The sequence below is a fragment of the Lissotriton vulgaris genome, chromosome 7, assembly GCF_964263255.1.
Source record: "Lissotriton vulgaris chromosome 7, aLisVul1.2, whole genome shotgun sequence".
NCBI lineage: Eukaryota > Metazoa > Chordata > Amphibia > Caudata > Salamandridae > Lissotriton > Lissotriton vulgaris.
In genome coordinates, this window is record NC_141695.1 from 855,422,220 (window position 1) to 855,434,922 (window position 12,703).

Sequence of the window (12,703 nt, forward strand, 5' to 3'; positions counted from 1 at the left end):
GTACACTTGGTAGTGGCTGGCATAGATTATGATATTCCATTTGAGGTGGGAATAATAATTTATCTGTAATCTGCAGGTAGCGCCAGATGCCATGGCTAGGGTGATGAACATGTCTTGTGTATAAGGATGACATAACTCCACGCAGCAGGTCTCTCCCCTGGCTCCCACCTAAGTTGTGTTGATTGCTTATATATATGCCTGTATATGCCTTACTGGGTACTCATTGGGGCCACCACATAGTTCTTAAACAACAATATTCGTTTACTGTATGCACTGGATTGTTACAATCCTCTGAGCATGACCTCATTCTAGCTCCCAGGCATTTTTATTCAGTGAGATGAGGCTGCTCATTGTTTCCTGGATGTGATCTGGGACCAGTTTCAGTTTAAGAGCAATGTCAAGGCCTGTGAAGGCCCGGCGCGGACATATCACACATTGGTTTGGACCATCTCCAAACTCCACCACGCTAATGTATCCTCTGAAGGCTGCAACATGTCAAAGCATTTTATTCTGTGACTTCATGAGACACTGAACGGATACCAGTTGTCTTTGATTAAGCAACTACAGTCTGTGCATCTCACAATCCTGGGAAACACTCGGAACGTTTGTAAAGTTGCTGGGGTCCGAGCTCACAAAGTTTAAAACTTGATGTTGTCAAGTGGGTCATAAAGAAAAACCATGCAAAATTCCTGGAGTTGGGAAATACTCCCTTGAGGTAAAATTTCGGAAATTAAAACATCATGAATTCCGTGCCTTAGAAATGGTCCAGCTGGCAACAGCATGTTGCAGTGAACAGTAAACCAGCACTGTGATGCCTTGACACTTAAAAGCACCCCAATGCCATTCGGGGTTCAGTCCTGCTAATAATAGCTTTGCCTGTTTGTTGGAACCTACCTGGGCAATTACAAACTGTAAAGGAAGCAGACTTTCTTCGCACAGCTGCATGTATTGGTTTTCTTTTTGTCCTCAAATGACTGCAAAACTTCCTACCAATTTGTTAAAATTTGTCTTAAATACTATAGTAATACAATGACATTTATAAGTATTTCAACAAAGTATGTTGACAGCTAAACGTTGGACTCGGTTAAATGTTTCAAAAGTTTTAACAGTAGAAAAGTCTATTTATAATGACTCAAACGGGAAACATGTTAATTTAATATATGCACTGTTAAAGTGAAAAAGTAATATTTTACATGCCATCATATTTCACATTCCTGACAATGTGCATACTTATAATGGGGCGAACTCAAAGGTGAAGATGCGTATTCAGGAATTTGTCTTTTTTTAACAGTTATTCTCTTTAACGAAGAGGGGACCGTTTGCTGTTTGTGTGTATTTTTTTGTATCTGGTCCGCGCAGATTGAAAATACATATGTCACCCAGAATATGGTGTGTAAGCGACAACTAATGTCGCTATGTTGAGACCCACTACCAACCCCATGTGCCCACGGTGGGAGGAGCCAATGCCTTGAGCCTTCAATACTGGTGGATATGAGGGTGTGACAAGCTTGTTTCCTCGTTGTTATTCTGAGCTGCACAGTCAACCAGGCTCCTGCGTAGTTACTGTAACTGAATACATCTTGGGTACATTATCAAAGTTTATTAATTTAAAACCATAGTAACCGCCGATGAGATGTTTATTAAATAGGCGGGCATGAGCAGATCCGTTGACGTGACAGGGACCCAAAATGGCGTAATCTTTTCATTAATAATAACTGAAATTTGATCATAGCTATTTCACCTGTAATGTCTGTGAAAATATATGTATAGTGTTTCCCCACAGCCTTTGAGCAGCCATGCTCCTGCTCTGTTACTAATGCACCCTCCTGTGTTTCACCCTTTCATCGCTTGAAAAAGATGTCCTTAATGTTGGCACACTCCTCCCTCCTTTGACCTCCCTGTTTTTGTATAATATAGCGTCTGACACAGGATTTGTTGTACCCTAATTCCCTGAGAAATGAAAATCCCCTCATTGTCTCTCCCAATGTACCTGAAGACAGAGACCTTTAATGCCTCTACTCCTAAGCTGAGGCCTTGGCATGGGTTTCGCTGACTTTGAGGCGAGGCCCCTGAAGTCTATGCAGGTCCTTGGAGGTAGATCTCTCTGGACTCTTTTTGTGTTTGCTAAACACCTGATGTCTCTTCCTGTTTCCAGAGCACATATCTCCTCTCTAACCTCTTGATGTCTCTCCATCTGTTCCTAGAGTTCGTCTGCCCTCTCTAGCGCCTCGCTCATTGCTGTGGTTTGTGGATGTGTGGGCTTCTGTGCGCTCATCCTGCTGCTCGGGCTAAGAGTAAGAAGTAAGTGAACCTTTTGATGGAGATGTTTCAATTGGGGGGAGGCGGGGACTGGAGTGTCTGACAGAGTTCACATGTAGTTCAGTAAAATGTAAAACATCCTACGCTGCAAAAACGGCCAGGTACAACCGGCCCCCACCCTTGCGCGCACGGGGATTGCCCGATGCCCGCAACGGCCAGTCCGGGCCTGATCCTCACACAATCCTTCATAAATTAATGATTATTTCATCCAATAGTGAACGACGGAGATGAGGCCAGATGAATGATCATACTGCGGGCTTCCACCCCAACCGCAGAACTGCATATTCTATAAAATGGCCTCCCCGTGATATATATGAAGGGCCAAGCAGGCTTTCAGCTCGTGTATATGTTATTTAGAGATTCAGACGCTTTCCATTCCACTGACACTGTGAAAAGAGAACGTCGGGTTGAAACTGCATAGATCCATGTATGTATGTATGTATGTATGTATGTATGTATGTATGTATGTATGTGTGTATGTAGGTGATTTTCACGAAACTAGCTGCAAGGTGGCAGAGTGCTTTACAAGTTAAGCACTACTTAACAACTGATAGGGGAGGTAGCTGATTTTTAGACTATTAATGGACCGAGATGTAGTGTTCTATAAAGAGGTGTGTCTTCAGCACTTTCTTACATTGCAGCAGCAATTTACAAATGAGACGCATCTCTTTTAAGAACACTACATCACGAAGCAGGGATATGAAAGTGCTGGATCTGAAAACAGTGGGTGCAGCCCTCAGGCCTTTTCAGACCAACACGCAAGTGACACTGGTCTGGAAGGACAGCAACACAGCAATGTCTGTAGTGCTTGTTTTGAGCTGGTGGTTGTGGTTGGAAGCTAGCCCGCCAACACTCATTTTTGATGTGCAGCCAGTGGTGAAACAATAGCCGCGCTGTGCGGGGGACTCTAGCTTCAGGGGTCCCCTCCGGCATGTGCACAGGTGGCAGGCCTTTGGCCTGAGAGCTCCTGACTGGGTCCAGAAAGTGCCCCCCCCCCCCGCCCCCCACGTAGTTTGCAGTGAGGCCCCCCCTCAAGCTTTGCTGCGCCGCTGTGTCCAGCAATGATTTTTCCTCATGAGATTTTGACTCAGACCAAGAGAGGGAGAAACACACAACGGGTAGAGAAGGAGGAAGAGGGGAGATACAGGGGCAAGGGGTGTCTAGTGGTGAATTAAAGAGGCATAAGATGGAATCAAGACTAGACAGCCTTCGTATTTGGGAGGCTGATGATCGATTTGCCTGGCTGCAGGCTTCGCAGCTAAACCTACGGCCCTGGCACTCATTATTTCATGAATTAAGCACTGAAATCCTTCATTGTAAAACATGGCAAAAGAGGTCTACCCAACTGTAAAAGAAAACACAAAACATATGGCATTGACCCCTTCAAATATGTATCGCACTCGCAGCAAATGTGCCCCAGAAAGAGATAACCACATAGCAGACCTATGTTACACTCACATAAATTGCAGTTAGACCAAAGGATGGTACACAAAATAGCCCATGACCGGCAACATCCCGGAACAGATTTGTTCACCTCACCAGAAAACAGATGTCATGGCAAATGTCGGCCCTTTTAAAAGGAATATCAGTCAGCGAAGTTGAAATATTGCGCAACTGGCAACTTTGTGCAGCATTTTCAAAGCTTCACAAGTGTGGCAAAGTGCAAAGCTTGCAACATTAAAAAAGGCAGACTCGGGGGCCCTTCGTGGCAGTGGCAGGCCTCCTCCTACTGCTGGAGGGGGTGAACTTGGGACATTTGGCAGCTATCACCGAGAAGTGTCCTTTCGTCAGCACGTCCTTACCAAACCCCTGTACTCACACTGACCTCTGATGATTTACTGCCCTCTAGCTCCCCTGGTATGCCCCCTAACATTGGTCTCCCAGTCTTCAGTGCAGACCCTCATACTTCCCCGACCACATGCCTGATGCACGAGCCCCATCATATTTTTAATGCCATTTCCAAGTTGCAGGATACCCCATCTTCCATGGGTATGAAATCCTGCTTTCAGAAAACACTCTGGGCCATATTTACAGCAGAATGGAGAAGTGTGGCGTTAAGCAAAAATTGCTAATGCCACTCTTCTTCATTCTGAAAACGCAAGGATGTGCTGTATTCACAAGAATGTGGTGCACCCCTGCGTTTCCCCCTGCACTGGTGCTGAGTTCAGCAGCCTGGCGCCAAAGCAAGCACCCTTACACCAGAGTACAGGGGTGTCTGTGTTGGGGGGAAGATTGTTTATGGACAGGAAGGTAACCCTTCCTGCACATAAACAATCTTAAATGCTGTTTCTAATATCTGTGAGCTACTTAGTGCAGCACACATAGAAGTAACAAAACAGGATATTTTTTTTATCAAAATGATTGTTTATGTGCAGGAAGGTGGACCTTCCTGCACATAAGCAATGATAGGCAATTTGCTGTTTCTATGTGTGCGTCATAAGGCAGCACAGATTGAAAAAGAAGAAACGGGGAGAAATAAAACATTTCTGCTTCTTTTGACTGTTTAAGACCAGGTTTTCCCTGGTCTTAATTCTGGCTCTGCCTCCTATTTATGCTGCCCATGTAAATAGGAGGCAGCGTCAAAATCAATAGGTGTTGCGCTGGAAAGCCCTCCTCAGCACCCATTGCCCTTCCCTTTCATACTAAACAAAGCGTGAAAGTGTGCCTTATTTACAAGGCAGCATTAAGCCACGTTAAGTGGCTTAACGATGCCTTGTAAATAAGGCGAGGTCACTACCGCCATCACAACATCACCGGAAGTGACGTGATGGCGATAGGGGCTTGAATATATGCCCCCCCCCCTCGTTCTGTGGGCTGTGGAAAGGGAAACTTCACCTCCTCAAAGTCAGAATATGTTGTCTGCCATTGCCTAGTCATAGTTTCTGACTGCATCTTACTTAGTGGGTTACAGTTTCTTTTCACCCACTACTTAGGGGGGACACCAGAGTATGCACTTTTGATCAAGTGACATAAGACATATGCGTACACTTTTGTAGCAATGCAGATGGTGGCCTAGTGCCCCACACTAGCCGGTCTAACAACATCACAGAATGATAACTCTGAGACGAAGGTGATCACACAACCCACTCCATCACATTACAGATGGGATCCCCTGAAATGATCAAACCTGGATTATTACCTTCTTCTGTTAACTGGAGACTACAGGCCATTCTGAATTCGGCCCTCCCCTGCTCACCCCAACCCAGCCAAAAGCAACACAATTGTCAGGCTGAATACACAAAGAGAGCTGCCAAAATCTGCGGTGTGAAATATATCTTCTTACTCTCTGTACTGACTGATTGGCAGTTCTCATATGTGTCACTGAGGCACACTTGGCAGTGTTAACAGCAGACAGAGCAGTGTGTGTCTTTGTTCAAGATAACAGTGGTGCAACCCTTTCTTGACAAATGAAAACACATTCTGTTACAGTTAACATACCCCACCCCCCTTGGAGCTGCCTTGCATTTTTAAGAGCACGTGGCCTTCCTTTCAAGCCAACACACACGGTGGATCTAACACCCTTAACTTCAATAGTTGTTTCTTTAGTGCTCGTCATAGGATAGCTTAAAAAGGCCTAAGTTGGAACTTCCTGACTTCAGAACCAAAATGAATTAAGTTGCAGTGAGGCAAAGTAGAACTATACTCCCATTCAAGGTAGGTCCATGCCAAAAATATGGACGCACCAATTGTCTTTAAGAATCTGCAGATGAATACAGATAGGTGTTTGCAAATATCGAATGTGAGGAAGCATTAAAGTACTAGTGTTTAGTCGAGGCAAATTCATTTCAGGAGCAACTATCAATCTTCCATGAAAATCCAATTAGGGAAACACAGCTCCAAACCAGGATGTCCAAATTGTGTGTCCTCTGCCTACAACCTTGTTGTAGCTAAACAGAGGACATTTTTCAAGTAAGGCCTAAGCCACACTCTAGATGGGCAGGAGAGGTATCTACACCTCGTAGGTAATTTTCTCACTCAGGGTATTTTCAGAGCAGCAACTTGGAGGTTGGCACATACGTTCAGTGATGATTATTGTGTTGACTTTATGTTATGATTATAACTAAAATAAAGCACTCGATCAGCAAAGGTTTTATGGTGCTTGGGTGTGCTTCCTGCAGTAAATTAATATGCCTTAGAGAAAATCAAGATTTTAAAGGTTTTCCCGAAGATGCTTTAAGAACAATTAGATTCTAGATTTACCAGCGATTGGTTCCAGGTTATAAGACCTCAAACATAGAAACCGTGCTCACGTGTCAGTGATTTTTATATGTACGGATAGCTAGGAGATTAGTGGAGGATGGTCAGAGATCATCATAGATAGTTAGAGATGATCAGAGATGGTCAGTGATGGTCAGAGATAGTCAGAGATGATCAGAGATGATCGGAGGTGGTCAAAGGTGATCAGAGATGGTCAGAGCAGTAGCGGCTCCTGGAGGGAGTGCTGTGGGGCTGTGAGGAGGGGTGGGGTGGGGGAGGGGCAGGGTGGTGGGTAGTAAACTCAAGCATACGGCCGAATGGAGGTAAGTACACAAATACAGCAAATTAAATTGCACACACTGCAATGCTGGCGATGCAGCATGCGCAATGTAATTTGTAGTATTTATTTATTTATGTACTTACCTCCGATCAGCCGTTTGCCGGAGTTTACTATCCCCCACTCTAGTCCTCCCCCACCCTGCCTCACAGCCCCACAGCACTCCCACCAGGAGCCGCTACTGGGTCAGAGGTGATGAGAGATGATCAGAGATGGTTAGAGGTGATCAGAGATGGTCAGAGATATTCAGAGATGGTCATATATGGTCAGAGATGGTCAGAGATGATCAGAGTGCTCTAGTAGGAAAATAAGTCTGGACATGTTTGCGTCTGAAGGCAGGTGCACGCAGTCCACTGTGCAGGGAGTCTTTAAATACATTCCCTTATGGGTTGGCCGTCAAAAGGCTGCAGTATTTTCTGGTACAGATCCCCAGGCCAGACGCCTGCTTCTGAAGGACCTGAATGGATTGAAGAAAATAATCATCAAGGCCCAAGTAGAAAGAGTGTCAGAGTCTAAGGGTCCAACCTTGAGACGCTCAAGGCCATAATGCGCCAACTTTACTCATCGTCAATAAGAGATGGAAGAGCCTTCATCCTTTCACCCTGGGTGGAAAGGAGGTTGGACTCAGATCTGGATTCCAGGTTTCAAAGGGACCGCCCTGGAATTGTCTGGGTCCTTATCCCATTAGAGAAATGTCAGAAGTCTGACCTCCCATTCCTCACCATCACTTCTGTAATGTGCGCCTTTAGCCTGATCTGCTGACCACCTGCGCAGACCCAGATGTGCCTCCATCACTGTCGAAGTTGACGACAAATCTCGATCCCGCCTCATTCTTTTAGTCGGAGATTTGGGGGCACAGGACGTTTTGAGAGGAATGGGAGGAATCGAGGACATCTGTGTCCCCAGCCCGGCTAGGCATGTTTCTTATATGTTTGTGGGTGTTGTCAGATTACATGTGGAAGTACATAAGCCAGTAGTGGACGAGAGTAGTAAACCACCCACCACATAGATAAAAGAGATGTAGTGAGAACGCGTATCCCTGGGAGACCTCACATTCATAGATGTGATTGGAAAAGGATGACGCGGGACCGATTGGGCACGGCCTGTAGGACAAGATGCAAACCAGAAGAGAGTTTGGGGATTCCTGCAGTCCCTAAATGATGCATCGGGGGTGAAACGCAGCTGCCAGATCTAATAACATCGGTGCACTTACACTGCCAACAATTGACACAGCACAAGGAAGGATTCACTGGAGGGAGACAAACTGTACTTAATAATGTATTTCATCTGCTTCAGCCTTATCCCCACCAAGTTAAGGACACTGCTGACAGCTCTTGCCGCAACACAAGGACAGAGAACACATTTATAAAAGATTTATGCTGCAAAAGAAAACATTTACTTAATGCTATCAGTTGCTTAGTCGCTGAAAGAGTTCTAGCGTGACACGTAATCGTTACAGTATGTTTCAATCGCTCTCTGTCTCTCTCTCGTTCTCTCTCTCTCTCACTCTTCCGTTCGCTCTTTTTCTCTATCTCTTTTTCTATCTCTCCTCATTCTCTTTCTCTCTCTCTGTCCCTCTCTCTCTCTCTCTGTCTCTCTGTCTCTCTCTGTCTCTCTCGTTCGCTCTTTCTCTATCTCTTTTTCGATCTCTCTTCATTCTCTTTATCTCTCTCTCTCCCTCTCTTTCCTTCTCTCTCTCTCTTTCCTTCTCTCTCTCTCTGTCTCTCTCTGTCTCTCTCGTTCGCTCTTTCTCTATCTCTTTTTCGATCTCTCCTCATTCTCTTTATCTCTCTCTCTCCCTCTCTTTCCTTCTCTCTCTCTCTTTCCTTCTCTCTCTCTCTGTCTCTCTCTCTCTCTCGTTCGCTCTTTCTCTCTCTCTTTCTCCATCGCCCCTCATTCTCTTTATCTCTCTCCCTCTCTCGTTTTCTCCCTGGCACACGAACACAAAGTCTGGTTACAGCTCTTGGGCCTTAAGGACCACACACCCAAGTGACACACACCATCAACATTGTTCTTCTGAACAAAGAGAACTGTTAAAGTCTAACCACTAGATGGCAGGACGTGCCTTACATACAGTTCTATAAGAATTCAAGCTACACATCTGTTCCAGATTGCTGTTTCTCCTCAGTCAAATAATGAGTCATGTATTTTTTTTGAACTATTTCGCAATCTGTTTACTCCATTTTGCTCTGCTTGAAATATGGGCAGGAGCAAAATCGAACAGTACACTACTGCAAATTGCAGTACTATTGCCCAGCTGGGCACATCTGGGTAATATTGCTGGGACTCCCAGAGGTATAAAGTTGCCTCTGTCTGTAATGAGGGAGTCCCTGAATTCTGCACTCCCCAGAGTAGAAAAAGGCATTGCCGTTAGTGAGTATTCTTGCCATTGTCAAGTCGAATATGGAAGGTTTTGTCGTCCCCTCTGGGGCGATGTTGTGTTACCTGGTGTCACCATGTCACTGTCACATTCAGAACCCAAACCACAAAAGCATTGTTGACGTCGAATAAGGAATCCCGGGGCCTGTGGTGTCCCACATCTCATTTCTAAAGGGTTAGAATGGAGATAGTGCTACTCTTGAGGTCAGAGATTGGAAACTGCTATTTCTGATGTCAGACTTTGAAATCTTTTTGAGCTTCCTGTCTGTGTCACCACAAACAGTAGAAACTGTGATAGTGACAGTGAAAATGAAATCAAAAAGCCGATGGAACTACAGCAGCCAACAGCGATATTTAATGTTACACTTAAATAGTTTGAAAACACTCCCTTGCTCATTCGATAAGATACCTTTTGGGAAAGTTGATTCTTTTTAGCTCGTGTTTGTTTGCTCTCACTTTCCCCAGTTTATTAATTTCAAATGATTGACCTCCCACCTCTTTGTCTCCTAGGTAAATTATGGAACAAGTATCATCTGAATAAAACTGAGAGGTAAGCATGCTGTGTTGCTGGAGTGATTCTCTGCAAGTCAAGTGCTCGCAGGTTTAGCACTCGTTTGTTGGTCACAATCTATCATTTTGACCCGTACATTAGCACACCTTTTCAACATTTTCAAACGTTTTTTTTATAAACAATATTGCATTTAATGTTTTAATGTGGTGCTTAATTTGAGTCCGTGGTTCCTTGTGGGGTCCACCAGCACTCATTTTTGGGGACCGGCACTTATTTTTTCTCATCGGACATTTCCCAAGAGAGGGAGAAACACACCAAAGGGAAGGAAGAAGGAAGAGAAAGACAGGAAACCCATCACCAAGGGAGAAAGCAGGACCCAGCACCAGCGAGATAAAGGCGCAGGGCCAGCTGCGGCCGGTAGTGGGAGTACCTGCCGGAAGGTGACGTGGGGAGGGGCAGGGTGGGGGATAGTAATGTATGGATTACGGACCTTAATAGGTAAGTAAAAATATAAATAAATAAAATGAATGTCGTTGCGCGCACTGCATCGCATTTGGTGATGCAGTGCACGCAACGAAATTAGTTTCATTTATTTATATGTTTGCTTACCTGTTAAGGTCCGTAATCCATACATTACTACACCCCACCATGCCTCTCCCCCTCCCCACGTCTCCGCCCGGCAGGTACTCCCACTACCGGCTGCGGCTGGGCAGGGCACAACTTAGGGGTACATGTGGGTAGATGGCGTTCACCCACTACTTTCACAGGTTGGCCAAGAAGTTGGGCTGCACTAAAATATGCTGAATTCATCCCGGTGAAGGTTTCAGATACTGGGACACTTTCAGCAGTGCCTGCATGTTGTCTGCTTTCGTTCCAAGCAGCAACGTGCAGGCGAGGAGGGGGCTTGCTGGCCCAAAACAAAAGTCAAGTTCAGGTGTTCTGACTGGGAACTATGTGGAGCCTCACAACTAAATGCAAGGGAGGGGAAACAAAGGCACACATCTTATCACTTTACAGGTACTTAAGAGAGGCATGCCTTTGTTCAGTACCCGTAAAGACGAAGTGTGCACGCACTGTAACAAAATTAAATGTGTTGGTCGGTCCCAGTATTTACACAAATAACTATTTGAATATCACTGTTTTGTTTTATTTCTTTTACTCCCAATGCAGGGTATCAAAGTGCTTCGCAAAACACTTAAACATTAGACATTGACAATAATACATATGTGTGCAACTTAATGTACAGGATGTGTTACATAAGTTGATGACCATGAGTGAGATGTGATGTCCACTAGGCAATTTTTCGTCGCTAGGAGGACATCCAGCAAGAGTTTTCCAAGTTGGCGGTCGTGACCGTTCGCAGTCAGAAGGCTGCACTTTAGTAGAAAATCTACTTGAGCGGCAGCAAAATCAACTCAAGTAGCTGTGCCCTCTGGCGCATCGTATAATGCCGTTCTCGCTGATTTTTCAGCGTGAAACACACTCTCAAAGCAAAATCACAGCACGAGCAGTGCAACGTTGTGAGAGGCTAGCCTGGTATATGATGTCCACTAATGTAAGTGGGCACCTTGTACCAGCCCAGATAACCCCTTTGGTGATTTAAGAGGTCTTAAACAACCTCAGAAACCTCTCTAAATGGTAGCTGTGGAAAGTAGCCTTCCGGCTAAGTCCAGAAGGAGTGTAAAGCAGCTTGTTTTACCTGAATGCAATCTTATAGTATAGATTAAATGAAAATAACCACAGCAAGTATTTATAAAATATGTATTTATTATATAATCCTCTCTCGAATTTTCAAGTATCTCCAACACGGAGATAAACACAATGCTTACAATACTTTACCAAAGAAACACAGTAAATAGTACAAAATACATAGTGGCTACAGTGGGGGGCCAAACCATATACTAAGAAAGTGGTATAAGAACCACGACTCGAGTCAAGACTACAACGAGAGGATGTAGAATTGTTGGGACACACAGAACTACCCAAGATAAGTAGATAGGGTCCCCAAGGAGAGCGTGTGCTGTGTGAGTACACAAACGTGTGCTCCGTACAATCCAATGTGCAGGTTGCGGTTGGATTTTTAAAGATTAGGGAGCCTCCCAGCAGACCCTGAAGAAACCCCTTGGGAGTTAGAAGGCTGGAGAGCTACCCCACCTGTGGATATCCTAGTACCCACGTTACCTACACCAGGGAAGCAGGGTGCATACGTGTGAAGTGGTGTCGGAAACCGCAGTCGAACCCAATGGAGAACTTCAGGAAAGTGCCGCTGCTGGAAGAGGAGAAAGTGTCCGTGGGAATCCAAATGTGGATTCTTGAAGAGGAGTACCTAAAAGCAGAGTTGACAGAGTCTATGTCACTCGAGAGTGAACAGGAGACTTGGAAGACGAATGTCCTCTGACACTGGATGCTTCAGGAAAGATGACAGTGGCCTTGACTCTGTAGCTGTGAGCATCAGGTGATTCTGAGGAAGACCAGGACCCAGAAACGAGATGTTCTACAAAGGATGTCAAGTGCTGAGGGGTCGGTGTTCGGTGGGAGCACCAACAAGCCTTGGTAAAGGCAACCAATGCAAGAAGTCAAGCATGTGCACGGTTGGGACTACCAAGATCCAGGAGACTCACCACAAGCAGGGGAGTCAGGGCAGGCCCCAAGCTATCAGGTGAGCCCAAGGAAAAATAAAGGTGACCCTCAAATGGACTACAGGCTGGAGGCACAGGATTTGTGGGAGAACCTTGAGCAGCTCACCAAAAGGAGCAGGCCACTGTGCCCACAAGGTGGTGTGGCTGAAGATCTAGATGGAAGAGATTGCTGTAATTTGGTGCTACTTGGAGCCCAATGCACTTGTCAAAATGTTGCCAACAAGCATATGCACTTGCAAAAGTATGCATGCACAGTGGTTCGGTTATGCAGCCCCCATGAGGGACTCTGGCCTCAAACTCAGTGAGGGGACAGCTTGGGCT

General features: G+C 45.3%; 1 protein-coding gene across 2 annotated transcripts in view; it reads left to right on the top strand.

The window, feature by feature from the left end:
* Positions 1–12,703, top strand: part of LOC147702568 (uncharacterized) — a 56,691-nt gene that overhangs the window by 37,261 nt on the left and 6,727 nt on the right. For both annotated transcript variants that reach the window (XM_086931231.1, XM_086931232.1), the window contains exons 5-6: positions 2,205–2,301; positions 9,743–9,782. In XM_086931231.1, coding sequence (XP_086787357.1) covers positions 2,205–2,301; positions 9,743–9,782 — 137 coding nt within the window. The remainder of the gene's footprint in view (positions 1–2,204; positions 2,302–9,742; positions 9,783–12,703) is intronic.